Source organism: Staurois parvus, unplaced genomic scaffold (assembly GCF_062004578.1).
Source record: "Staurois parvus isolate SC_StPar_1 unplaced genomic scaffold, SC_StPar_1.0 ptg000291l, whole genome shotgun sequence".
NCBI classification, from domain to species: domain Eukaryota; kingdom Metazoa; phylum Chordata; class Amphibia; order Anura; family Ranidae; genus Staurois; species Staurois parvus.
This window is the reverse complement of record NW_028318087.1, coordinates 9,127,373-9,152,548: the sequence shown is the minus strand read 5'-3', so window position 1 is coordinate 9,152,548 and position 25,176 is coordinate 9,127,373. Positions and strand designations below refer to the sequence as shown.

General features: G+C 40.7%; 1 protein-coding gene across 3 annotated transcripts in view; it reads left to right on the top strand.

Moving 5' to 3' along the window:
* KAT6B (lysine acetyltransferase 6B) overlaps positions 1 to 25,176 on the top strand; it is a 208,415-nt gene that overhangs the window by 113,406 nt on the left and 69,833 nt on the right. For 2 of the 3 annotated variants that reach the window (XM_089682583.1, XM_089682584.1), the window contains 4 exons: positions 466 to 581; positions 679 to 760; positions 7,641 to 7,773; positions 9,823 to 10,766. In XM_089682583.1, coding sequence (XP_089538709.1) covers positions 466 to 581; positions 679 to 760; positions 7,641 to 7,773; positions 9,823 to 10,766 — 1,275 coding nt within the window. The remainder of the gene's footprint in view (positions 1 to 465; positions 582 to 678; positions 761 to 7,640; positions 7,774 to 9,822; positions 10,767 to 25,176) is intronic. The other variant, XM_089682585.1, reaches the window with a different exon arrangement.

Genomic DNA, 25,176 nt, shown 5'->3' with positions numbered 1-25,176 from the left:
CCTGTCCCCAGTATCAGCAGCAGAGTGTGTTTTCATAAAAGTAATAATCCCCATAAAAGACTGGCTTGTTGCTAACCTTGCAGGATCATGTTCAGCTCTGGTGAACTGCATTAGGACAAGATGAGGAAAGACTACAATATCATTTGTGGATCGTTCTCAGGGTTGCTGTGGCTTCATATTGAAGGGGCTGGAGAAAGGCCGTAGACTGACCGCAGTACATATTTTATGTCAGACCTGGTATGGGTAAGATAACACTCCCACTGTCCTCTCCACACAAATGAGCATCGATCCTTACGATGGCTTCAGCTTAGTACACCTTTGCTGACGTCTCTTAGTGTGTTATATTGCAGGTAATGTTTTAATGATGCACATCTGTATTTTGTTTCCTGTTTTGTAACTGTGCTGTTTTTCTTGGTGGCTGCAATCTGTAACTTTACCCATTTTACACTTTTTTTTACTCTCCAGGTCACCCATCGTGTCTAAAATTCTGCCCAGAGCTAACCTCTAATGTAAAAGCACTGAGGTGGCAGTGCATCGAATGCAAAACTTGCAGTGCCTGTAGGATTCAAGGCAAAAATGCAGTGAGTTCTGTAGAGCTGTTCATTCATTTGCTTGGTTTATTGCTTTTGCCATTATGTTTAAATGCCAGTGATCAAACTCTTTCACTTTCTCTTGCAGGATAATATGCTTTTTTGCGACTCTTGCGATAGAGGATTTCACATGGAATGCTGTGACCCACCTCTGGCCCGCATGCCAAAGGGTATGAAACTTTCCATTTTACTTATAAATTTGAAGCAAACAGATCTGTTGTGTAAAAGGTCCTCTCTACAAAATGACTCAATACTGGTGCTAAATAAGTGGCTGTTTTTCTTTTCTTTTTTTTGTATGTCCACCTCATGACAAGAGGTAAAAAAAATACTAGAGTATAAAAACCAAAAATTCCAAAAATTGATAGCATTGCAGCCTATCATACCTTAGATATGGTGGCTACAGTAGTTTTTTCTTTCACACTTTTCCCCCTCCTTTGTTTTAACCTGGTAATCCTGGAATTAACTAACTTCCTGTTTTGAAAAGAAAAATGGGTGTGATACAAGAAATGCCATCATCCCTATAAGAATACAGTGGAAAAAACCCTCTTACCAATGGGACTTTTAAGGCACAAATTAAACCAAAAATGTTATAAAGAATAATAGTTAAAAAAAAACATGTTTTATTTATACAGTATTGTAAAGGCATAAAGTTACAAAACATGGCGGTATCATCAAAAGTGGGTTTTACAGTAGATAAAGAAAAATGAGTCATACATATATTTACACTTGACGCATTTCGAGACTAATCATCTCTTCTGCAGAAGTGCTCCAAAAGCATGACACATAGCCCCAAGTGGGGGCAGAAGATGTGAGAAAACCTCCAAGATTAAAATAATTAGTCAAGTGAGTGTAGCTGATGACTCCACAATCCTCCTCTCATACTGGAAGTGAAGAAAGACAGAGGAAAACAATCGTCGCTCTATACGTCTCCTGGAGGGGCCCCTCCAAAACCTCCAAGGGGCGAACAAGTGGGATACCTGATCCCCAATATTAGTTTAGGGGTACATAAGTGGCAGGAGACACTTAATATGGGTAAGTGATGACTTGGCATCCAAATCCCAGAGACGGAAAACCTTTTGGTATGGTATTATAAGCCAGGTCGGATTAAACAATGTGTCACCAAGGCTGCACAAGCTTGTTTTCCTATGACCTTTTCTTTCTTCACTTCCGGTATGAGAGGATTGTGGAGTTATCGGCTACACTCACCTGACTAATGATTTTATTCTTGGTGGTTTTCTCACATCTTCTGCCCCCACTTGGGGCTATGTGTCATGCTTTTTGAGAACTTCTGAAGAAGAGATTATGATTAGTCTCAAAATGCGTCATGTGCAAATATATGCATGACTCATTTTTTTTTCATCTACTGTAAAACCACGTTTGGTGATACCGCCATATTTTCTAAAGTTTTTTGCCTTTTACAATACTATATAAATAAAACCTGGTTTATTATTCTTTTATAGCATTTTTGGTTTAATTTGTTCCTTAAAAGTTCCATTGCTAAAAAGGTTTTTCCGCTGTAACTTCCTCTTTTGAGGTAATAACTGTACTAAGTAGCATTTTCACCCTAGGACAGGAGGGACTACATAGCACCACCCACTCTTCTCCATTATTGGGGGAAGTGTTTTGTAGTTCAGGGAGATGACAGGGAACAATGCTAACTGTTAACATTCCAGTAAATTCTATATTTAAAACGCCAAAATGGAGGAAATCAGAGAAATGTATTGTTAGGGTTTAAATACACTTTAATGCCTGACCCAGTTAAGGTCCTGAGTAAACACCTCAAGTTATGTTCTGTAAAATCCTTGTGTATACATGCATACAGGCATGTAAACATGCATATGCTTGAAATTCTTCTTCAGCCTCTTCCAGCTGTCCGTTACATAGTTAGTCTGGCTCAAAAAAGACAAAATCCATCCAGTTCAGCCATAAAAAAAAGTTATAATCCTATACCCACAGTTGATCCAGAGGAAGGTAAAAAAAATCCAGCCAAGCATGATCCAATTTGCTCCTGCAGGGAAAAAAATTCCTTCCTGATCATCCGAGAGGCTATCGGATATTCCCTGGATCAGCTTTACCTCTAAATGTTAGTATCCAGTTATATTCTGTGTATCTAAGAAAGAATCCAGGCCTTTTTTAAAGCAATCCACTGAGCTGGCCAGAACCAACTCTTGAGGGAGTCTATTCCACATATTCACAGCTCTCACTGTGAAGAAACCTTTCTGTATTTGGAGATTAATTTTCTTTTCCTCCATAAAGAGTGCGCCCTTGTCCTCTGTGATGACCTCAGGGTGAATAACTCTACACCGAGCTCACTATATGAACCACTGATGTATTTATACATGTTGATCATATCCCCCCTTAATATCCTCTTCTCAAGAGAGAATAAATTCAGTTCCTCTAATCTTTCCTCATAGCTGAGCTCCTCCATGCCTCGTATCAGTTTGGTTGCCCTTCTCTGTACTTTCTCAAGTTCCCCAATGTTCTTTTTGTGAATTGGTGCCCAAAACTGAACTGCGTATTCCAGGTGAGGTGTTACTAATGATTTGTATGGGGATAAAATGATATCTCTTAATACAAGAGTATTTTGCTCACTTTAGAAGCCGCAGCTTGGCATTGCATGCCATTATTAAGCTTGTGATCTACCAGAACCCCCAGATCCTTCTCCACCATTGATCCCCCCAGTTGTACTCTCTCCTAGTATGTATGATGCATGCATATTCTTAGCCCACAAGTGCATAACCTTACATTTATCAACATTAAACCTCATTTGCCACATAGTTGCCCAATTAAACAGTGTATTGATTTTGGCTTGTAAGTTGAAGACATCCTGTAAGGACATTATTCCACTGCACAGCTTGGTGTCATCTGCAAAGACTGAAATGGTATTTTTAATCCCAGACTCTATATAGTTTATAAATATATTAAAAAGTAAGGGTCCCAACACTGAGTGTTGCAATTTGTGTATATATGCTTGAATAGACAACCCCAATTTAAAAAAAAATTAGGATGCTGTAAAATTTTATTAACAATAGAAAACGTATCGGATGTTTAAACTGAAAAAATGGACCATTGAAGGAAATAAATAAGGTAGTATTAGAAGTAATGGCAGCTACCCATCTCAAAGTTGGGACAGGGTAAAAAAAAGAAAAACAAAAAAACAGGCAATGTAAGTGGTACTAACAAGGAAGAGCTGGAAGAACATTTTGCAACAAAGTAGATTAATTGGCAACAGGTCAGTAATATGACTGGATATAAAAAGGGCATCTTGGAGAGTCAGTGTCTAAGAAGTAAAGATGGGCAGAGTTTCACTAATCTGTGAAAAGCTGCTTCTAAAAACTGTTGAGCAATTTCAGAATATTGTTCCTCAATGTAAAAGTGCAAAGACTTTATATATATCATTAAAAGATTCAGAGTATCTGGAGAAATCTTTGTGCGCAAGGGACAAGGCCAAAAGGCAATATTGGATGCCTGTGACCTTTGAGCCCTCAGACAGCACTGCATTAAAAACGGGCATGATTCTGTGATGGACATCACTGCATGTGTTCAGAAATACTTCCAAAAATCATTGTCTGTGAAAACAAATTGACATGCCTTCCAAAAATGCAAGGTAAAGCTCTATCTTGCAAAAAAGAAACCATATCTGAACATGATCCAGAAATGCCACAATCTTCCCTGATCCAGATATGCCGTGTGTTCCAGGACTGTTATCCGTACTCTGTTCAAAAGCCTGCATCTCTCATAGTAAGGGGGGGGGGGTACATTAGTGTGTATGGAATGGGAATTTTGCACATCTTGAAAGGCGTCATCTATACGTGTCCCCCTGCTTAAGCCAGTACATGTCCGGGCCCGTCTGAAGTTTGCTAGAGAGCATTTGGATGATCCAGAAGAGGATTGGGAGAATGTCATATGGTCAGATGAAACCAAAATAGAACTGTTTGGTAGAAACACAATTCCTTGTGTTTGGAGGAGAGAGAATGCTGAGTTGCATCCAAAGAACACCATACCTACTGTAAAGCATGGGGGTGGCAACATGATGCTTTGGGGCGGTTTCTCCGCAAAGGGACCAGGACGACTGATCCATTTACAGGACAGAATGAATGGGGCCATGTATCGTGAGATTCTGAGTGCAATCCTCCTTCCATCAGCTAAGGCATTGAAGATGAAACGTGGCTCGGTCTTCCAACATAACGATGATCCCAAACATACCGCCCTGGCAACGAAGGAGTGGCTTCGTAAGAAGCATTTCAAGGTCCTGGAGTGGCCTAGCCAGTCTCCAGATCTCAACCCCATAGAAAACCTTTGAAGGGAGTTGAAAGTCTGTGTTGCCCAGCGACAGCCCCAAATCCTCACTGCTCTAGAGGAGATCTGCATGGAGGAATGGGCCAACATACCAGCAACAGTGTGTGCCAACCTTGTGAAGACTTACAGGAAACGTTTGACCTCTGTCATTGCCAACAAAGGATATATAACAAAGTATTGAGATGAACTTTTGATATTGTCCAAATACTTATTTTCCACCATAATTTGCAAATAAATTCTTTCCAAATCAGCCAATGTGATTTGTCTTGATTTATTTTCTCATTTTGTCTCTCATAGTTGAGGTCTACCTATGATGCCAATGACAGGCCTCTCTCATCTTTTTAAGTGGGAGAACTTGTACAATTGGTGGCTGACTAAATACTCTTTTGCACCACTGTATGCTCAAACCTTGATATCTCTTTCAGCATAGATGACGCCTTTCAAGATGTGCAAAATTCCCATTCCATACACACTAATGTACCCCCCCCCCCCCCCCCTTACTATGAGAGATGCAGGCTTTTGAACAGAGTACGGATAACAGTCCTGGAACACACGGCATATCTGGATCAGGGAAGATTGTGGCATTTCTGGATCATGTTCAGATATGGTTTCTTTTTTGCATGATAGAGCTTTACCTTGCATTTTTGGAAGGCATGTCAATTTGTTTTCACAGACCGTGATTTTTGGAAGTATTTCTGAGCACATGCAGTGATGTCCATCGCAGAATCATGCCCGTTTTTAATGCAGTGCTGTCTGAGGGCTCAAAGGTCACAGGCATCCAATATTGCCTTTTGGTCTTGTCCCTTGCGCACAAAGATTTCTCCAGATACTCTGAATCTTTTAATGATATAAAGTCTTTGCACTTTTACATTGAGGAACAAAAGTGGGAGAACTTGTACAATTGGTGGCTGACTAAATACGTTTTTGCCCCACTGTATGCTAAAGCAAGAATGGGACAACATTCTTCTCCCAAAACTCCAGCAACTGTTTTCCTTGGTTCTCTCACATTTACAGAGTGTTGTTAAGAGGGGATGCTACACCTTGGTAAACATGGCCAACATTAGGGAATTTGGGGTTGTACTTTGCCAGCTTTTTGTTTCCCTGTCCCAACCTTTTGAGATGTGTTGCTGCCATCAATTTCAAAATTGCGTTTTTTCTTAAGATTGTACATTTTCTCAGTTTAAACATTTGATATGTTTTCGATTGTCAATAAAATATGATGTTTATGAGATTTGCAAATCATTGCATTCTGTTTTCATGTGGATTATACATAACGTTCCAACATACAACGCATCAACAAGAATTTTTTAATTACGGATCTGAATGCAGCTGTATTGTTTATTGAAACATTCACACAGTGCATGAAAATGCACTGCATTAAAAATCCACAAAACTGCATCTGAGAACGTATGTATGCCAAATGCAGGTATTTGGGGCGGGAGGGAATTTTGTAGTAGAAAAATAGTGTAATAAGGTCAATATAATTTGTTTTCATATCAAAGGAGAACAGGCCCAAAATGTAAATTTTTTTTACTGTACATTTCTTGCGATTACCACGACCCACCACCAAAAAGTAAACCCAATTAAATTAAAATGTATTCTACTCCTAATGTTTTTGGCAATAGTGCATATGTGTACATTATTTGTTTGCACCTGTGGTAGCCAAGAAGCAATAGTGTGCGCTGTGTTTTTTTTTTTCTTATACTAAATAAAATAACTTTTTTTGGTTTTTTTGTTTTTTTACTCCTGCCTTAAGTAGAATGACACTGGCCTTCAAACTCTGATCCCTTCACTAACCCGTACCAAGCCCGAATGTAGCTATTGTATGTGGGGTTTTTGTTTTGTTTTTTTGTTAATACATTCTTCTCTGGCTAGGAGAAAAAGTGCAGTCAAAACACACTGCTCATTAGCAGACACACGGGGGTGACATTAATTCTTAAGAGCACCTCCTCGCATGTTCTAAACATCTGTGAAACTGGGTACAAAGAAAACAAACCGTGGGCGCACTGGCCTAGTGCATTACCTTAAATACCATTTATTGAAAGATAATAGGTAATATATTCACAAAAGACAAAAATGTACCAGCTCATCATAAAAAACTGCACTGTCAAGTCCTCATGGTGTGGCTATCCACATAGGAACATTGGACCTCCAACAGGCTAATGCGTTTCGGGGACTTGCCTCTTTCTCAGAGCCAGGCTGTGTGAAACTGCATGGTGCCGTGGCATGCGATTCCATGTGGCGTAAATTTTAAAAAGGGTCCTGGACTTCTTTACCTATGTTTCTGGGGGTAGGGCAGCTTATTGATATGAATGGGCTGCTCTGCACACAGAACGCAGGTTTCCCTGATGTGAACAAAGCCTCAGAGTGATAATTGTTTAATCTATCACAGTGTTCATGTGATGAGAAGCTGGTTCTCCCATCTTCCGATCGTTGATATGAGACCAGTAGCTATCAGCGACAACACAGCTTCCCTACTGGTAGCATGCTATGGAGCGTGCTTCAAACACAGGAGTGTATATATATGGCGCCTTGGAAGAAAGCCCACTTTTTTGACGCAATATATATGTATGAGCTTGGCGTCAACTGGTTAAATTGGAGGACTTAATGATGTGCAAATAGAACCATCTTGTTTTAATGATGAGCAATAAAGTCATAAATTTCCGTAAACTAAATTAGTTTCATTTAAAAGGTGTTAATTATTGAATTATTGCAGAGTGATTCCAGAAACTTAATGATGTCACTTTTCAGGTATGTGGATTTGTCATGTCTGCCGGCCAAAGAAAAAGGGTCGTAAAATCATTCAAGAGAAAGCTGCACAGATCAAGAGGCGATACGCAAAACCCATTGGCCGACCAAAAAACAAATTAAAGCAACGCATGTTGTATGTATTACTTTTCCTGCTTTTATGTTTGGGTTTTTTAATGCTTGAGTAGAGTTAGAATCTATGTGCACATTATTGCAGAGATACTGTGGAGGTATACCTAAATCTGATACCCTAGCCATATTCTTCATGATCTCCTTACCAATGGTTCTACGTCTGTATTTAGCCAGATGTTTTACATTTGTTAGTTTTTATAATTTGTCGGGATTTTTACACATCACTCCTGCCAGATCTGATTCTCATGAACAGTCTTCTACAGAGAGAAGGTCATAAATGATGAGGCAAAGACTATGACAGCCAGAGGAGTTAAAGGCATATTTAGTGTGCATAAACTGCAGATGTCAGAGCTTCAATGAAAAGTCATTCTCCTCCAGTACAACTCCTGGGGACTGATCCAATATAGATCATTGGTAAAGACCAATGACACTCGCTAAGTTTACATTTTCTAATCAAAAAGTGACTTCAAAGGAATGTTTAGAAGTGCATTGTTCTGCGCTTTTTTGTTCTGATTCTGAATAAAAAGACAGGATCAGCACTTGGCAGGTTATTTTGTTTCTATTTTAAGTGAAAAACAAACACACACAACTGGCAGCAGCCAAGCACACCAGGCATGTGGGTCAGTATGTTTATAGATACAGATTCCTGCCATGCCAATACCATATTTCATGCCTATAGATGGGTCCCAAAGCACTGGTATCTGTTTCCTACATTAGGAGGTTGGAAGGTAATGTTTTATCTACCCACACATGGTTACAAGTAGCTGAGCATATAATGAAGTCATACCGGAGCAGGTTATCTTTAGTGAAAGCTGCATGTCAAAATGATTAGCAGATGTCTGAGCAGCTGAAGTTATGTGTGTGTCTCTGCTATCCCTGTGAAATAAAGTTGCCCACCACATGTGGAACTTCTGCATTGGTCATTGAGGACATCCTTACAATAAAGTGTAAGACCTCATTCACAATGCCTATGATATACATGCATTTATAGTACATTTCTAAACACATATAAATGCATATAATGATTGTATATGGCTACAGGGGCAGGTTAGATGCTTATAACCCATCTAAACATATGTAAACGCAGGCAAAAGTGATTTGGGAAGTGTAAAGTTTGTTTATATCTCTGGTTAGTTTCTTTGCATTTAACGCTTTCCTGCCCACCGAGGCGTCCCTTTGAACAATTCTAAATGCCTGGGGGTAAGGAAGGATAGGCTATCATGTGACCACTGGTGCATTTCCCTACAGGTCATGGAAAGCGGTCCTGAGTTTATGGAGAGCAATGTGGCTTCCGGTGACAGCTGCTGAGATATAACTTCTATAAGTGTTTATAGACCTGGAAGATAGTATTTCAGTAGACGTGAATGGCTCAGCATGTCATTCCAATATGTAATGCTTTACCGTCTGCCTCTCCACATCTCTAGCACCATATATTTGTATATCAAGATCTACCTTGTATATGTATAACCCATCCATTTTTATTTTTTTTTGTGTCAAATAAAGTAGGGAAGTATAAAACCCTTGTGAAGTTTCTATTGCTTTCTGTGCCCTTACTGATTAAATTCACCCTTGTCCTTGTGATCGAGACCAAAAGGGTTGGAAAACCGAAAATTTTTCTATGGTCACCATAACAAGAAGTGAAGATACTTTTTACAAAGGGGCACCTGATCAGTGACAGCTGTCTAAGAAGCCAGGTTGCCTAAATCTGATTTTCTCACACTCTCCAGGAAAAAGAGAGCAGAAATACACTGATGGGTTTTACTCATTGTTTTGGTTATACATATGCTTTACCTAGTGTTCTTAGATGTGGAAACCATTAGGCCTCATGCACACCGGACATTTATTAAGTCCATAACAGGTCACAGAAATAGTCCTTGTAAACCATTAATCTGCATTGCTTGATATTCTGTGTGTCAATCGAAGAAGCAAAGTTTGAAATGCATTATACTATTTCTCAAATCTACTGATTATTTTTGAAATTTAGTGTATTTTTTATATTCAAGGTATTTGTTTGCATTCTTTTTGGTTGCTAAAATCACTGTGTTACTTGCAGGTGTATGCCCAATGATGGAACATCTGTGAATTCATTACCAGGAAGGGGGCCATCCGGTAGGAGTCAAAAAAATAAAATGTGTCCCACCACACTGCCATCTGGTCATGCTGCATCTGTGAAGGACCCCATCAGCAGCCTGGCTGCATCTGACTTCATTTGGCCTGGCCCCCATCCCATCACTTCCACCCTCACTTCCACCTGTTCCCCTCTCAAAGTTAACAGGAAAACCAAAGGGCTAATTGACGGCCTCACTAAGTTTTTCACTCCATCACCTGAGGGACGCAGATTTCGCAGGCGAATGGTAGACTTTTCTGTGCACTACCGTCCCAGGAAAAAACATAATGACCCAGACTCTTGCACTCTCCATAGGCTGGCTACAAGTACCACTCATGGGCTAAGCAGCCCTCCTCCCTCACAACTTGTTCCCCCACCTGTTCACTCACAAATTTCTTCCCTTTCTGGCTACAGCCCTACCTCACAGCAATCCAGCAACTCTACCACGTCTAATTCACCCCAGAGTTCTTCAAGTCACTCCAGTGCTCCATCACTCAGAAGCCTACCTAGTAACAGTCAGTTGAAGGGGCTGTTTGATGGACTGTCCCATATCTATGCTACTCAGGGCCAGCCACGCCAAAAAAGCCACCCAAGCTATGCACCTCCAAAGCGCCTTCGCCAAAAAGGCAGACTGTACACCTCAACCCACTACTTTGGCAAAAGGGATGCAAGGAGTAGGCTCCTTCTTTCCCACTCCAGCCCTCCAAGTTGGGCACTGCCTCGGGGTCGGGCTTTGAAAGCCATTGCTCAATACAAGCGCTCATCATTCTTTATAAAACACAGGACACTAGGCAGGTTAAAGTACAAAGTGGGACCTATAGGGGCGGGAGCCAGGACACCAGGAAAGGTCAGCTTGGCAGACAGAAGGACTAAGACCGTCCAGGACAATGGTAAGCAGAGGCTTAAGAACCATTTCCTTAGTACTTTTATATTGCACTTTAGCAGTAGCATTTGAACATTTTTGTAACATGCTGTGTCACTTTCCTTTTATTGGTAGTGCTAATAATGCAGTCTTTTCCTTCCTGGTTAGACAGGTGTTTAAGAAAATTTACAACTGATAAAGCCAAGACAAACTCAGGAGTTCAGCTGGCCATAGAAGGATCGAAATTCGGCCGGTTCAACAGGGACCAGCCAAATCTCAATCCATCTATGGTCGTTCCTGTTCGAGAGGTGTTGATCTAGTGATCAACCAGTTGGCTGATGAAAAAGAAAAATACTGGTGCCCAGCTTTAGTTATATATTTTTAGCATGCTTCACTACTTGAAAAGGTGTCCATTTTGAAACTGTGCCAAAAAAAATCTCTAGTAGATTGTTTCAACTGGTCAGGTGCCACAGTTGAAAGCCTAAAATTTCAGATGCAGAGCAACTAATTGCATTGCTTTTAGGTGCCTGAGGCCACCAACATTTAGGCTCGATTCACACTGCCACGACCTCAAGTCGTATGACGTGAAATCCCATGTTCGCCAATGAGAGCTGTCTTAATTAGTACTACTGAAGTTGGTCCGACTTTAGAAAAGGTTCCTGTACTACTTCAAGGCGACTTCTATCCGACTTGTGCCCATAGACATTAATGGAAGTCGCTTCCAAGTCGCATCCTCATCTATATTGATGTGATTTGGATCTGACACACTTTTTTTTTTTTTTTTTTTGACCTATTGGAAAATATAAGTTTTTTTCATTAAATTTTGTTTCATTTATTGAATTCCGAATTTTCAGAACGAATGGAATTTTAATTCTGTGTAAAGAATAGCTGGTTGCTAAGGAGAGGGCCAGGAAGCTGGCTGCCGTGTCCTTAACAACCGATGACTTCGCTGTCAGTGGTTTCCCCACTGACAATTGAATGTAAATAAAAGAATGCCAGCAATTAAATTTTTATTTTTTTTAGATCACGCCCCCCCCATGTGAATGAGTATGGAGTACATACAGTGAGGAACAGAAGTATTTGAACACCCTGCAATTTTGCAAGTTCTCCCACTTAGAAATCATGGAGGGGTCTGAAATTCACATTGTAGGTGTATTCCCACTCTGAGAGACAGAATTTAAAAAAAAAAAATTCAGGAAATCACATTGTATGATTTTTAAAGAATTTATTTGTCTTGCGCTGCTGAATATAAGTATTTGAACACCTGAGAAAATCAGTGTTAATATTGGGTACAGAAGCCTTTGTTTGCAATTACAGAGGTCAAACGTTTCCTGTAGTTCTTGACCAGGTTTGCATACACTGCAACAGGGATTTTGGCCCACTCCTCCACACAGATCTCCTCTAGATCTGTCAGGTTTCGGGGCTGTCGCTGAGCAACACGGAGTTTCAGCTCCCTCCAAAGATGGAAATCTATTGGATTTAGGTCTGGAGACTGGCTAGGCCACTTCAGAACCTTGATATGCTTCTTACGGAGCCACTCCTTGGTTATCCTGGCTGTGTGCTTCGGGTCGTTGTCATGTTGGAAGACCCAGCCATGACCCATCTTCAATGCTCTGACTGAGGGAAGGAGGTTGTAGCGCACAATCTCACAATAAATGGCCCCATTCATCCTCTCCTAAATACAGTGAAGTTGTCCTTTCCCCTTCGCAGAAAAGCACCCCCAAAGCATGATGTTACCACCCCTATGCTTCACAGTAGGGATGGTGTTCTTGGGATGCAACTCATCCTTCTTTTTCCTCCAAACACGACGAGTGAAGTTTAGACCAAAAAGTTCTACTTTGGTCTCATCTGACCACATGACTTTCTCCCATGCCTCCTCTGGATCATCCAGATGGTCATTGGCAAACTTCAGATGGGCCTGGACATGTGATGACTTGAGCAGGGGAACCTTCCGTGCAATGCATGATTTGAAACCATGACGGCGTAGTGTTCTACCGACAGTGACCTTTGAAACTGTGGTCCCAGTCATTGACCAGCTCCTCCCTTGTAGTTCTGGGCTGATTCCTCACCTTTCTTATCATCAGTGATACCCCACGAGGTGAGATCTTGCATGGAGCCCCAGTCTGAGGGAGACTGACAGTCGTCTTTAGCCTCTTCCATTTTCTAACAATTGCTCCAACAGCTGATCTATTTTCACCAAGCTGCTTGGAAATTGCCCCGTATCCTTTTCCAGCCTTGTGGAGGTCCACAATTTTGTCTCTGGTGTCTTTTGACAGCTCTTTGGTTTTGCCCATGGTAGTAGTTGGCGTCTGACTGACTGTGGGGTGGACAGGTATCTTTAACCATTTGCCGCCCGGCCTATAGCCGTTTGGCCGCAAAAATGCATTACCTTTCCGGGGTGTACGCCATTTGGCGTCCTCCCGCACATGCGCGGTTGCAGAGCCGCGCAGCGGCGTGATCTGTCATCGGCCGTATACCTGGGACACGGCCGATGACAGATCTGAGTATCAGCCCCGTTGCTGGTACCATGTGACCTGCTGTGACCATTCACAGCAGGTCACATGACAGTTGTATACAATGGATGGCTTCATTCATGCCATCCATTGTATACTACTGCCTAGCTGTGAATGGTCACAGCTAATCACATGCACATGTCATGTGATTAGCTGTGGCCAAATCACAGCTAAGCACAAAAAAACAAAAACCTGAATGAATCGATTTCATTCAGGTAAATGCTTGCTTATAGCAAAGTAATTCTTTGCTATAAGCAAATTGTGTAAAAAAAAAAAAAAAAAATACTGATCACTTCCCCAAAGTAGTACAATGTTACTATGGTAACATTGTACTACTTTGGTCATAGTAAAATATGAAAAAAAATTTTTTAATAAATAAAAAAATATATATATATATTTTTTTTCATACTGTCACCAGTCAGTGTCCCAGTTCACCGACATGCCAGTTATATGATGATGCTGTACTGCACTGGTGACAGTATGTAAAAAAAAAAAAATTGTGAAAATAATTTTTTAATTTTCCAAAAAATTATGACAAAAAAAAATACAACTTCAAAAAACTCGCTATGCCTCTTATGAAGTACGTCGGACTGTCTACTTTACAAAAAGGGGTCATTTAGGGGATATCTGTACTGTTCTGACATTCTTGGACCTCCAAGAAATTAGATTGACTGTCAGTACTTCAGGATTGATCAATATTCAGATCTATACCATAGTTTGTGAACTCTATAACTTTCCTACAAACTAAATAGTACATCCTAATTTGGGTTATTTTCACCAAAGACATGTAGCAGAATACATCTTATCCTAAATTTATGAAGAACAATTATTTATTTGTAAACTTTTATAACAGAAACAAAGAAGAACGTGTTATTTTTTCAAAATTTTTGGTCTTTTTTTGTTAATTTAGCAAAAAATAAAAACCCCAGCGGTGATTAAATACCACCAATAGAAAGCTCTAGTTGTGTGAAGAAAATGATAAAATTTTAGTTTGGGTACAATGTTGTATGACCACGCAATTGTCATTCAAAGTGTGAGAGCGCTGAAACCTGAAAAATGGGCGGGAAGGTGTAAAATTGCCCTGTATTGAATTGATTAAAGAGCTCAGACAGGTTAGATTGAGTGGAGTAGATGTGGACTTTTTAAAGGCACAGTAACAGGTCTTTGAGAGCCATAATTCTTGCTGTTTCTTAGGTGTTCAAGTGCAAGAGAAATAAATTCTTTAAAAATCATACAATGTGATTTCCTGAATTTTTTTTTAAATTCTGTCTCTGAGTGGGAATGCACCTACAATGTGAATTTCAGACCCCTCCATGATTTCTAAGTGGGAAAACTTTCAAAATCTCAGGGTGTTCAAATACTTCTGTTCCTCACTGTAGTACCCAAACTCCTTCACCAAAAAAAAGTGTAAAATATGAATTAAAACACAACAACAGTTTTTGACAAGTCCTTTAAATAAATAAATGTCAATTACGATGGACGACTCTCCCCCCCCCCCCCCCAAAAAAAAAAAGCTTCACTCCCGAAGGTGGCTGCTAGCTAAGGGGCGGGTCCACCCGATGACATTACTGTGAGACCCTGCCCCCTTGTGATGTCACCGACCTGGACATGTACCCCATACTTATTCGCATTAGGGGGGAAGAATCTGGGGGCCCCCTTTTTCAAGGGGGTTTCCAGATCCTGATAAGTAATCCCCTGCAGACCCCCACGACCACAGCCCAGGGTTGTGGGGAAGAGCCCTTGTCCCCATCAAAATGTTCACGGGGGGGGGGGGGGGGTCGCTCAGGGGAATTGCTCGCCTCCCCCACCCCTTTTACTCTATGCACCCCTTTTACCCCACTCATTTTTTTTCACATTTTTAATTGCCGGCATTCTTTTATTTACATTTAACTGTCAGTGGGGAAACCACTGACAGCTGACGAGTCACCGGTTGTTAAGGATGCAGCAACCAGCTATGCTTTACACAGAATTTGTAAAAAAACAAAAAAACAAAACACAAAGTCACATGGCAAAGTCGTGTATCAAGTCGTACTTAAGTCACCAGCAAATCGCCAGGAAGTTGCCTGTCAAAAACGCGCTGCAAGTCGTATGACATTGTGAACCAAGCCTTATAAGCAAATGTATTTGTACATGACTAGCTTATGCAACATTGTGTATCATGTAGGACTTAAAAAAAATATAAGGATAGTAGATTGAGGACAACAACATTCTATGGAGTACAGTGATTTAAAAAAATTGTTTTATAAATTTAATTTAAAACATTTTGTGTGCTTTTTATTGTTTTTATATCCTAACTCAAAAATAACGAATAATTAAAGCCCAGTACACACAGGCTGAATATTGGCTGAAATTGGCTGGTGCAATAGATACCGGCATACATTCGGCCCGTGTGTATGCATCCTTGTTTGACAGAAGCCGATCTCTCAGCTGGCTTCTGTTGAACAAGCTTGCTGGGAAACCAGCAGCTGATCAGCATCTGATAAGCGCTCTCAGCCAATGGCCGTTTTGTTCTGTCATTGGGGGCGGTCCCCGTGTCAGAACACAATAGCTCAGTTGGGAGATCGCTGTACTAAATTCGCATCCTTAGTACAGCAACCTCTTCCTGAGCTCCTCCGTTTTTGTTTTGTTTTGTTTTTTTGTTCAGCCCAGCATGTGTACCAGGCTTAACAGTGTAAAGTCTTTTTTTTTTCTGTGCTTTGTTCACATATAATTAATAAGCATGCAAATGAAGCCCACAGACAAGGTTGATGTTTTGTCCTGTATATGTCTTGCACAGATTTGCCTCAGAACACCAAAGTGTAAGAGAAAAAATAGTAACAAAGTCTAGTAAATTCTTGTAGAAATGTACTACCATCTTCTTTGACTTCTATATTAGGACCCTATTTTATTATCCTATTTAAAGGATAAGTTCAGCTTTTTAAAAAATCAAAATAAATAAATGCACATTTTTTTTTTTGCTGTAAAGCATTGCCCCCACGATCAGCTGAATCCCGGGTGCAATCTCAGGTTCCTGCAATCTGTCAGTGTAGCTGTCTGCCCGTTCATTGAGAACTAAAAGCCGTAAGCCACAGTGAGTAACATGTTACATGTTTAAACCGTATTTATGGGTGTAACATGTTACTAAAGGTAAAAAAAAAAAATGGAGACCACTCCTGCTGAACTCTTCTTGAAAATGCAATGAATGTCTCTTGGCTACTCATGACTTCAATACTTTTAAGGTTGCTGACCTGAAACAAGTATGCCGAAAGTATAGGCACAATTCCTGATCTTCATGCTTGTTTTATGTCGGTCATTGGATCAGCAAAACAAGGCAACTAGCATTTTTAGAAGTCAGAAACAGCCTCCATATGCTCTAATGATTTCTTAAATGACTGCATTATTATTAGCACAGGTCGAAATGCTATTGTTGCTTTATTTTTCATTTTCCCCTTTCTAGCCTTAGCAAACACATCTTGGTCTGATGTATGGATATTAGTTTAGCCTACCTTGTGTTACTTAACCTCTTAGATGGTTTAAATTCCCTCTTTCCACATACTGTGCTCATGTTCTGCCTGGTCTTTCTTACCATTTGATCAATGCTATAGAATAGCTCAGCTATTACCACTTCCCTGGCCTCCATATCTTCATTGCTTTGGCTTTTTGGCATGGCTGGTCCAGTCCTAACTCTGCTTTTCATCAGCTCAACCCATGCACATTCTTCCATGTCTTTCTTCATTGCTTGCTTTTTATTCTAGTCATTCCACTAAATAATACCTTTCACCTTTTTCTCTAGCTTGACCTGACGACTTGCAGTACAGTGCAGAACACATACATGAAATATGTCATGGAATACTTTGTTCTACAATAGCTTAAAAAATCTTCACTGTTTAAACATTTCTGTAAATAACATTCAAATGTACATGCATTCATTAGTTCTTTAAAATGATATCCAAATCTTTGAGGACATGTGCGCTCTGATTTCCTTTACAGCTAAATTCCATCTCCCATTCAGTAGTAGACCATACTGAAAATGAAGAGGTGGGAAAGATCAGCAATGTTTGATAATGGACTTAAAATATTTCTTTTATGGCAGTGCAAGGAGGTCTGGACAATCACAGCTGGTGTCCTATGGACTTGCAGGGAGGAAGTTGGACAAAAAGATAGGTGTTGGTCTAGTTACTTGGCTTCTAACACTGTCTCCTTCCAGTTTTTTGTCTCTGGCTTTCTCCCTCTCCTTCAGCTCCTTAGGACTTTCTCTGTGCTGGTGACAAGTTATGGCACAATGTCACTGAATTGAGTACCATGTTCCAGGTCTGCAAAATGCAGCTGTTCATTAAAATCCATATTTTTTTTCTTAAGACTTTTTCTTGTCAGAGTCCTTGCACTGACACTTGGTACGAAAATAGCTATTGCATTCATTTTGAACCATTGACCTGTATTTATCATTCAAATGAGATGAAAGTAATTTTTTATAATGCATAAAAAGATTCAATATGCTGCTGGGCACATCTAGTACACATACAAAGTTGATGTATATGTAGCTTGTCTACAACAGTTAAATCCCCCAGCACTGCATTGATAACCACTGTAGAAAGCCAGAATGGTGGAGGGGATTAAATGACATTTCTCAGTGAATCACAGTTGAATCCTCCTCACTGTCATAGTAAAGCTGGCCATACATGGATTGAAATTTGGCTGGTTCCTCCTGAACGGGACTGTCACTATATTTTTGCTCAATCAGAGCCTGCATCCAATTGTATGCAGCGCTAGCCATTGTATTCTGGCAGTGGAGCTGTCCCACTTTCAGAATACAGTGGCACAGTGGAGGGTTTGCTCAACAGCTCGAATGTGTTGATAGGGGAATAGGTTGGTATGGCCAGCTTAAAGTGATTGTAAACCTTGCTTTTTTTATTCTTTAAAAATAACATGTTATTGTAATTGTAACCACATGGTTTTGTATAAAACATCCCCGATCCTCCTCTTCTTGGGTCCCCCGCCAGCACTCCTGGCTCCTCCTGTGTATGCCACCATAGGAAGCCGCTTCCTATAGTGGCACACCTGCGTGCTCACTCCCAAGCGGTCTCTGTGTGCCTATAAGACACGCGGTGCATTGCTTGGCCACCCCCCCCATTATCCTGCTATATGGCTGTGATGGACAGCAGTGGGAGCCAATGGCTCCTGCTGCTTTGTCTGAGCCAATGAGCTGGATCAAGATCAGGCTCAAGTATTAGGGGGGCTGGGGTGGGGGAGCTGTATGCAGAATGCATGAAGATAAAAAAAACCTTCTGCCTTTACAACCACTTTAACAAATGTACCAAAATTGGAGGGGTTTAAATAGTTCTCTGCTCAAAATGAATGGCAAGCAGGTCTCTTCTGCTTTTCAAATAATGCCAATAAAAAAAACAAGGGCAGGGCATACTGTACCTTACCTAACAACCTCATTCCACAGCACACAGGCTTCTACTGTGTGCTGCTATTTATAAAGCTTTCCATATAGAGCATAAAATTATATTATGTTCTCCATGATGGTGATGCTTGTTATGTCCTCAATAATCAGTGAAGGTATAAAATATCAAACATTATGTTGACATTTATTTCTTGTGTACTCAGTTCCTCCATGTTGAGCATTGCATATCTTATGCTCAGCCTATGCTGATTGATGTTTGCATCACTGTATGGTCAATAATCTTCCACACTTTTTTTTTAATGTTTTTCAAGATCTCTTAGCAAAACACTGCTTAATACATACATTAAAGAATATCTAAAGCCAAAACTGTATTACCTTAATTTACAGTACAGGGCACAGGAATTGATTCTTAGATCATGGGTTATATGCCCCTACTTTCAAGTGATTAGACACTGGCAAATAGATTTGCTGGGACCCCACCCCACAGTGTACCAAGATAACCTTGGCCATGAAGTTGCAGTTTTCTGCCATGGTCAAGTGCCAGGTGATTGACCCCTTCTTCTGTTGGAGAAGGTCTATTTCTATGTTTCACCGTTTTTTGGGGGTTTTTTTTACTGACACTACTTTGAAGACCCGACTGCTTACTGCCTTATGGTTCATTAGCAGTGTCTAGATCGATTAATCTCAATGTACATCTTGGGAATCGTACCTGAACTCCGCAACAGCAGGGTTGGTCTGTAATGTTTTGGGTTTTTTTAAACTGAGTTTTATTGAGAAAAAAAAAATCAAAGTCAGACATTTACAGCATTATAGGACTATTAGATAGCAACAGGGTAATTGTTGCAGAGTGAATAAAATCCCCTACATCAAACATAAGATACAAGATGATAATTCAAGAAATAAAGAGGACATTTTAGCAAGATACAGTCAGGTCCATAAATATTGGGACATCAACACAATTCTAACATTTTTGGCTCTATACACCACCAAAATGGATATGAAATGAAACGAACAAGGTGTGCTTTAACTGCAGACTTAATTTGAGGGTATTTACATCCAAATCAGGTGAACGGTGTAGGAATTACAACAGTTTGCATATGTGCCTCCCACATGTTAAGGGACCAAAAGTAATGGGGCAATTGGCTTCTCAGCTGTTCCATGGCTGTTCTATTCCCTCATTATCCCAATTACAATGAGTAGATAAAAGGTCCAGAGTTCATTTCAAGTGTGCTATTTGCATTTGGAATATGTTGCTGTCAAATCTCAAGATGAGATCCAAAGAGCTGTCACTATCAGTGAAGCAAGCCATCATTAGGCTGAAAAAAACAAAACAAACCCATCAGAAAGATAGCAAAAACATTAGGCATGGCCAAAACAACTGTTTGGAACATTCTTAAAAAGAAGGAACGCACCGGTGAGCTTAGCAACACCAAAAGACCCGGAAGACCACGGAAAACAACTGTGGTGGATGACCGAAGAATTCTTTCCCTGGTGAAGAAAACACCCTTCACTACAGTTGGCCAATTCAAGAACACTCTCCAGGAGGTCGGTGTATGTGTGTCAAAGTCAACAATCAAGAGAAGACTTCACCAGAGTGAATACAGAGGGTTCACCACAAGATGTAAACCATTAGAGTTTGCCAAATTAGAGTTTGCCAAACAACATCTAAATAAGCCTACACAGTTCTGGAACAATATCCTATGGACAGATGAGACCAAGATCAACTTGTACCAGAGTGATGGATAGAGAAGAGTATGGAGAAGGAAAGGAACTGCTCATGATCCTAAGCATACCACCTCATCAGTGAAGCATGGTGGTGGTAGTGTCATGGTGTGGGTATGTATGGCTGCCAATGGAACTGGTTCTCTTGTATTTATTGATGATGTGACTGCTGACAAAAGCAGCAGGATGAATTCTGAAGTGTTTTGGGCAATATTATCTGCTCATATTCAGCCAAATGCTTCAGAACTCATTGGACGCCGCTTCACAGTGCAGATGGACAATGACCCAAAGCATACTGCAAAAGCAACCAAAGACTTTTTAAGGGAAAGAAGTGGAATATTATGCAATGGCCAAGTCAATCACCTGACCTGAATCCGATTGAGCATGCATTTCACTTGCTGAAGACAAAACTGAAGGGAAAATGCCCCAAGAACAAGCAGGAACTGAAGACAGTTGCAGTAGAGGCCTGGCAGAGCATCACCAGGGATGAAACCCAGCATCTAGTGATGTCTATGCATTCCAGACTTCAGGCTGTAATTGACTGCAAAGGATTTGCAACCAAGTATTAAAAAGTGAAAGTTTGATTTATGATGATTATTCTGTCCCATTACTCTTGGTCCCTTAACAAGTGGGAGGCACATATGCAAACTGTTGTAATTCCTACACCGTTCATCTGATTTGGATGTAAATACCCTCAAATTAAAGCTGACAGTCTGCAGTTAAAGCACATCTTGTTCATTTCATTTCAAATCTATTGTGGTGGTGTATAGAGCCAAAAATGTTAGAATTGTGTCGATGTCCCAATATTTATGGACCTGACTGTAGTGTCTGAAAACACATTATTTACCAATTTTGAAATAAGTAGGTAATAGGGATACATTTTACCACCAAATTAATAGGTTAAATTAACACCACTCTGCCCAGGGTGAGATAGTACACACTAGTATCCAGAGTATCAAGCTATGGGCCCCAAAGCTTATAAAACATTTTAGGGCACTCTCTTGATTCATACGTCAGTTTATACATAGGTAAGGTCTGATTAATAACCTTTTTCCAAAACCCAATATGTAGAGTCTCCGTACGGTTCCAACTGAGCACAGTCGTCTTATGGGCATAGTAAAACAGGAGTCAAACAGGAGTGTTTGGTACTTAGACACCTCCAGTTCTTCAAAAATTCCTAACAGGCACCACTTAGGACAGCATACATTTGGGAGGTCTTACTGCACCCCCAAACAATATGTAAGAAATCACCCGTTTCACATTTATTACAGATAGGGGTGGGACTTTACACATTTTAAACATACAAGCAATTCCTACAACGCCTTTTCCTATTCTTGATCAAGCCGATTGTGGTGTATATAATCACTCGCCCAACTCCAAGAGATTATTCACTCCTCCAGGAATCATTGCTGCCTTGTACCCTTTGAAAGAATTTAGAAGAAAATGGACTGTTCCCACTGTGGGCCCAGCTATTCTTGCACTAAATCTGTTTCTATTGAGGGTATGCCTCCCTTTAAGGATTCAGATAGGTGTTTGGAGTCTCTCTGGAAGTCATCCTTTGTTCTAGCAGGTCCAGCTCTGCAGCCAGCTGTTGACACCTTGCTGTTGCCCAGAGTATGGCAAACTGAACTGAAGAACTCAAAAGTGAACTGTTTCCTGAAATAGATAATCCTATTCTTCCTATTCCTATTCTGCCAGATTATACCTCTTTCTCCCATTGTTACTATTTTGCATAGACGTCATGGAGAATAGTTAGTCAAACTCCAGAATGTCCTTACTTTTTGTGGGTATGCAAATAATTTTATGCGTTCGAGCCTAGTCTAATGGCCCTGATCAGGAAAGGTGGCATTTGTGCATGCCTTTTTGAAGGAGAGTTTCTCTTTGAAATATCTTGTAGAATACATTGAAGCATTTACAGAGGAAAGAGGTTTCCCACTCCACTATCCACATTCACACCACCCTGTCGAATTACCCTGCTCTATCTTATGTAAACCATCTGTTCGCCCCTCCATCTCTGAGCCCAGCAGGCCTGCTCAGATATCTTCACACTAAAAGTTTACCTCCACGCCTAGTGGTGGAAGGACATCTCCTGACATTTGCTCTAGCTTAGTACAGGGATATCCTGGCCTTTTTATTTCTCCCTGTCTTTCAAGAGGTACACAAAGTGTTTTTGCTGCCCTTTTTTTTCCTTTCTCCTATCCTTTCCTACTTGCCGTTTCACAAAAAGCAAACCGTTTCCTGTCCCCATCTTGCAGATTTACATTCACAAAGGGTAGTCATCCCTTTCCTTTTTGGAAAGAATTGTTCATTTACAGCTGCTTGTCCCATTATGCCCTTATACGTTGGTTCTAATTTCTGCAGTAGATGGGTTCCTGCAAGGTCTCCTGTAGACCTGCCAATATGTGTATTGCAGTAGCAAGGCTTCTGCCTTGTCTCCTGTTGACATACCACTCTATCTCTCATAGATTTTCTATCTTTGATAGCAAACTCAATGTTATAGTTTATAATTCCCATCTCTTCATACATCAATGTAGTCCTTACATTGCTTTTAAGAATCACGATACTCGTTGGTACTATGTTGTAACGCTTGGTCATTTCTATCCCAGGGTGCTTTTGAGACCTTTTACTATGAAACCCCTCAGTCTAGTTCTTTGTACTATATGCCCTAATGCCAGTCCTCACACTTCTTCCTTTCGATTTCTACTTGGGATTCTACCTTGGCAATGCACTGCCCAAGGTATCGGAGTCTAATCCTGATATTACTTTTTTTTCCCATTCGCCCTCTATCATGACATTTTGTCATGATGGTCATGGTTAGGAACATGCTTTCAATAGCACCCCTTGGTTGCCCCTTCAGGAGACTTTCGGGTTATACTGACAGTCTCTTTCAAGACTGCCCATACCCAGTTTTCTCCACTCAGTTCCACTGCCTGGAGCCCCTTTTACTAATTTCCATATAATCAAATCTTCCTGGCTTACAACCCTTGTACTCTGCCCTGAGCCCTTCCTCCCCATATTGGGGTTGCGGATCACCAAGTTGCCTTTTTTTTTATAGACTGAGAAGCCGTTCTGCTCTCGCCTTCTCAAAAAACCTGACCTTTTGAGTGGCCTGGCTTAGTACTAGTAAGGTTCACACTCTCCTTTTATGTGGTCTGTAGATGCCCCCCATTTGCCTGCCTCTCACTAAACTTCTTCAGTTATGACTGTTCTACAAACTCTCACCCAAATGTCTCCCACCATCAATAATTCACTGATATTCACAAGTTACAAGTATTCCAACCTCTAGGTTGCATGCCTCTCTCTTCTGGGGAATGCAGATTTCTTCCCTATTACTCTGCAATCTGTTATGATGGGTAGTTCTCACCTATTGCGATAATGGGGAAACCCAATGCTAGAATATGTTCCATGTTTCAGCCTGCAACTTCTTTTGTTTGTAATTGCCAAACTCCTAGCTCTTGGTACCCTGCAGGCCTTGGTTTGTTCCTGTGTATCCTCTTCTAAACACCTTGGCTCTTGCACTTCCTGCACACTGTCCCTTGCCAGAAGTTGTCACCCACTGCACCTTTCTGTCTCCCTCTGAGGGCTTCTCAGTGCTTTTGCCCACGCAGAGGCCTCCCTTTGTGATGTTCTCTATAGAAACGAAGCCACCTTCTCTCTGTTGCCCCTGGTAGCCTCCAAAGATGAAAATAGGGTGAGCCATGGGAGATCCATGGCTCACCCTATTTTCATCTTTGGAGTGCCTTTTGATCTTATGCTACATAGAGACAAGGAATCCTGGAAGCCAGACCATCTTGCTTCCTTGGGGGCTCTTCTTCCCTTCTGTAGAAATGTCATTCTCCCTTTCTATATGCTACCTTGAAGACATGTCAAACAATTTAAGATTCAATTTATGGGTGGGTTCAGAACTGTCATCTATGGCCGCCTGCTATGTCTTCCCTTGGGAATTAACCCCTCCTCTGTTTCTTCACAGGGTGGTCCCTCTGTCCTTGGTCCAGCTGCCTGGTTGTTTTTTTTCGCATTTCCCTCCACCCATACCTGAGCCCATTCTCCCAAAGATACGCTTGGGCTTTTTACAGCATCTAGCACATGTTTTTTTTTCCCCACAAGTTGCAGGACCTCCAGCTTGCTTCCCTGTTCACATTTTCAAAACCATTTATTTGACATGTGGCTGAGTGAGCCTCTGCTGATCTGAGATTTAGATGGAAGTTACTTCTGCTGTCAACTGTCTTTCAGGTCCTTTGACCCTAAGAATCAATTTCTGAGTCCTATACTGTACAATTAAAATGACAAGGATTTTAATGTACCAGTAAATTTCATTCCTTGGAGTAGTGTACAGGGCACATGGCCCTCCACTCTTTTCTCTGTGATCTTCTTACTGCTTGCTAATTACCTGGAGCCTCTTGAAGTGGGGAAGGCTATATGGGTACCCTAGATGAAGGTCCCAGTAAAGCATTTTGCCAGTGTCCAATCACCTGAAGGTAGCAGCAAAATAAGACTTGTGAGACTTGAAAGACTCAATTCCTGTGCCCTGTACTGTATTACAATATATGGAATTTACAGGTACCTCAAAATTCCATTTTTTTGTTCATTTTGGATTGAGTAAGGGGGGTAAAACCCCTGTTTTTTCTATTTGTGTCCAATTAGGGCCATTTTACTTCCTGTCCTGTAGACTTAACTGGAAGTGATAGTATATAATTTCAATATTAGGAAAATCCCCTTTTATAAAGCAGTCAGCAGTAACAATTTCAAATTGTTTTTATTTTCACTTTCAGAGGGTAAATCTCCCTAACTGCAAAACATATGGTACAAACCTGAGA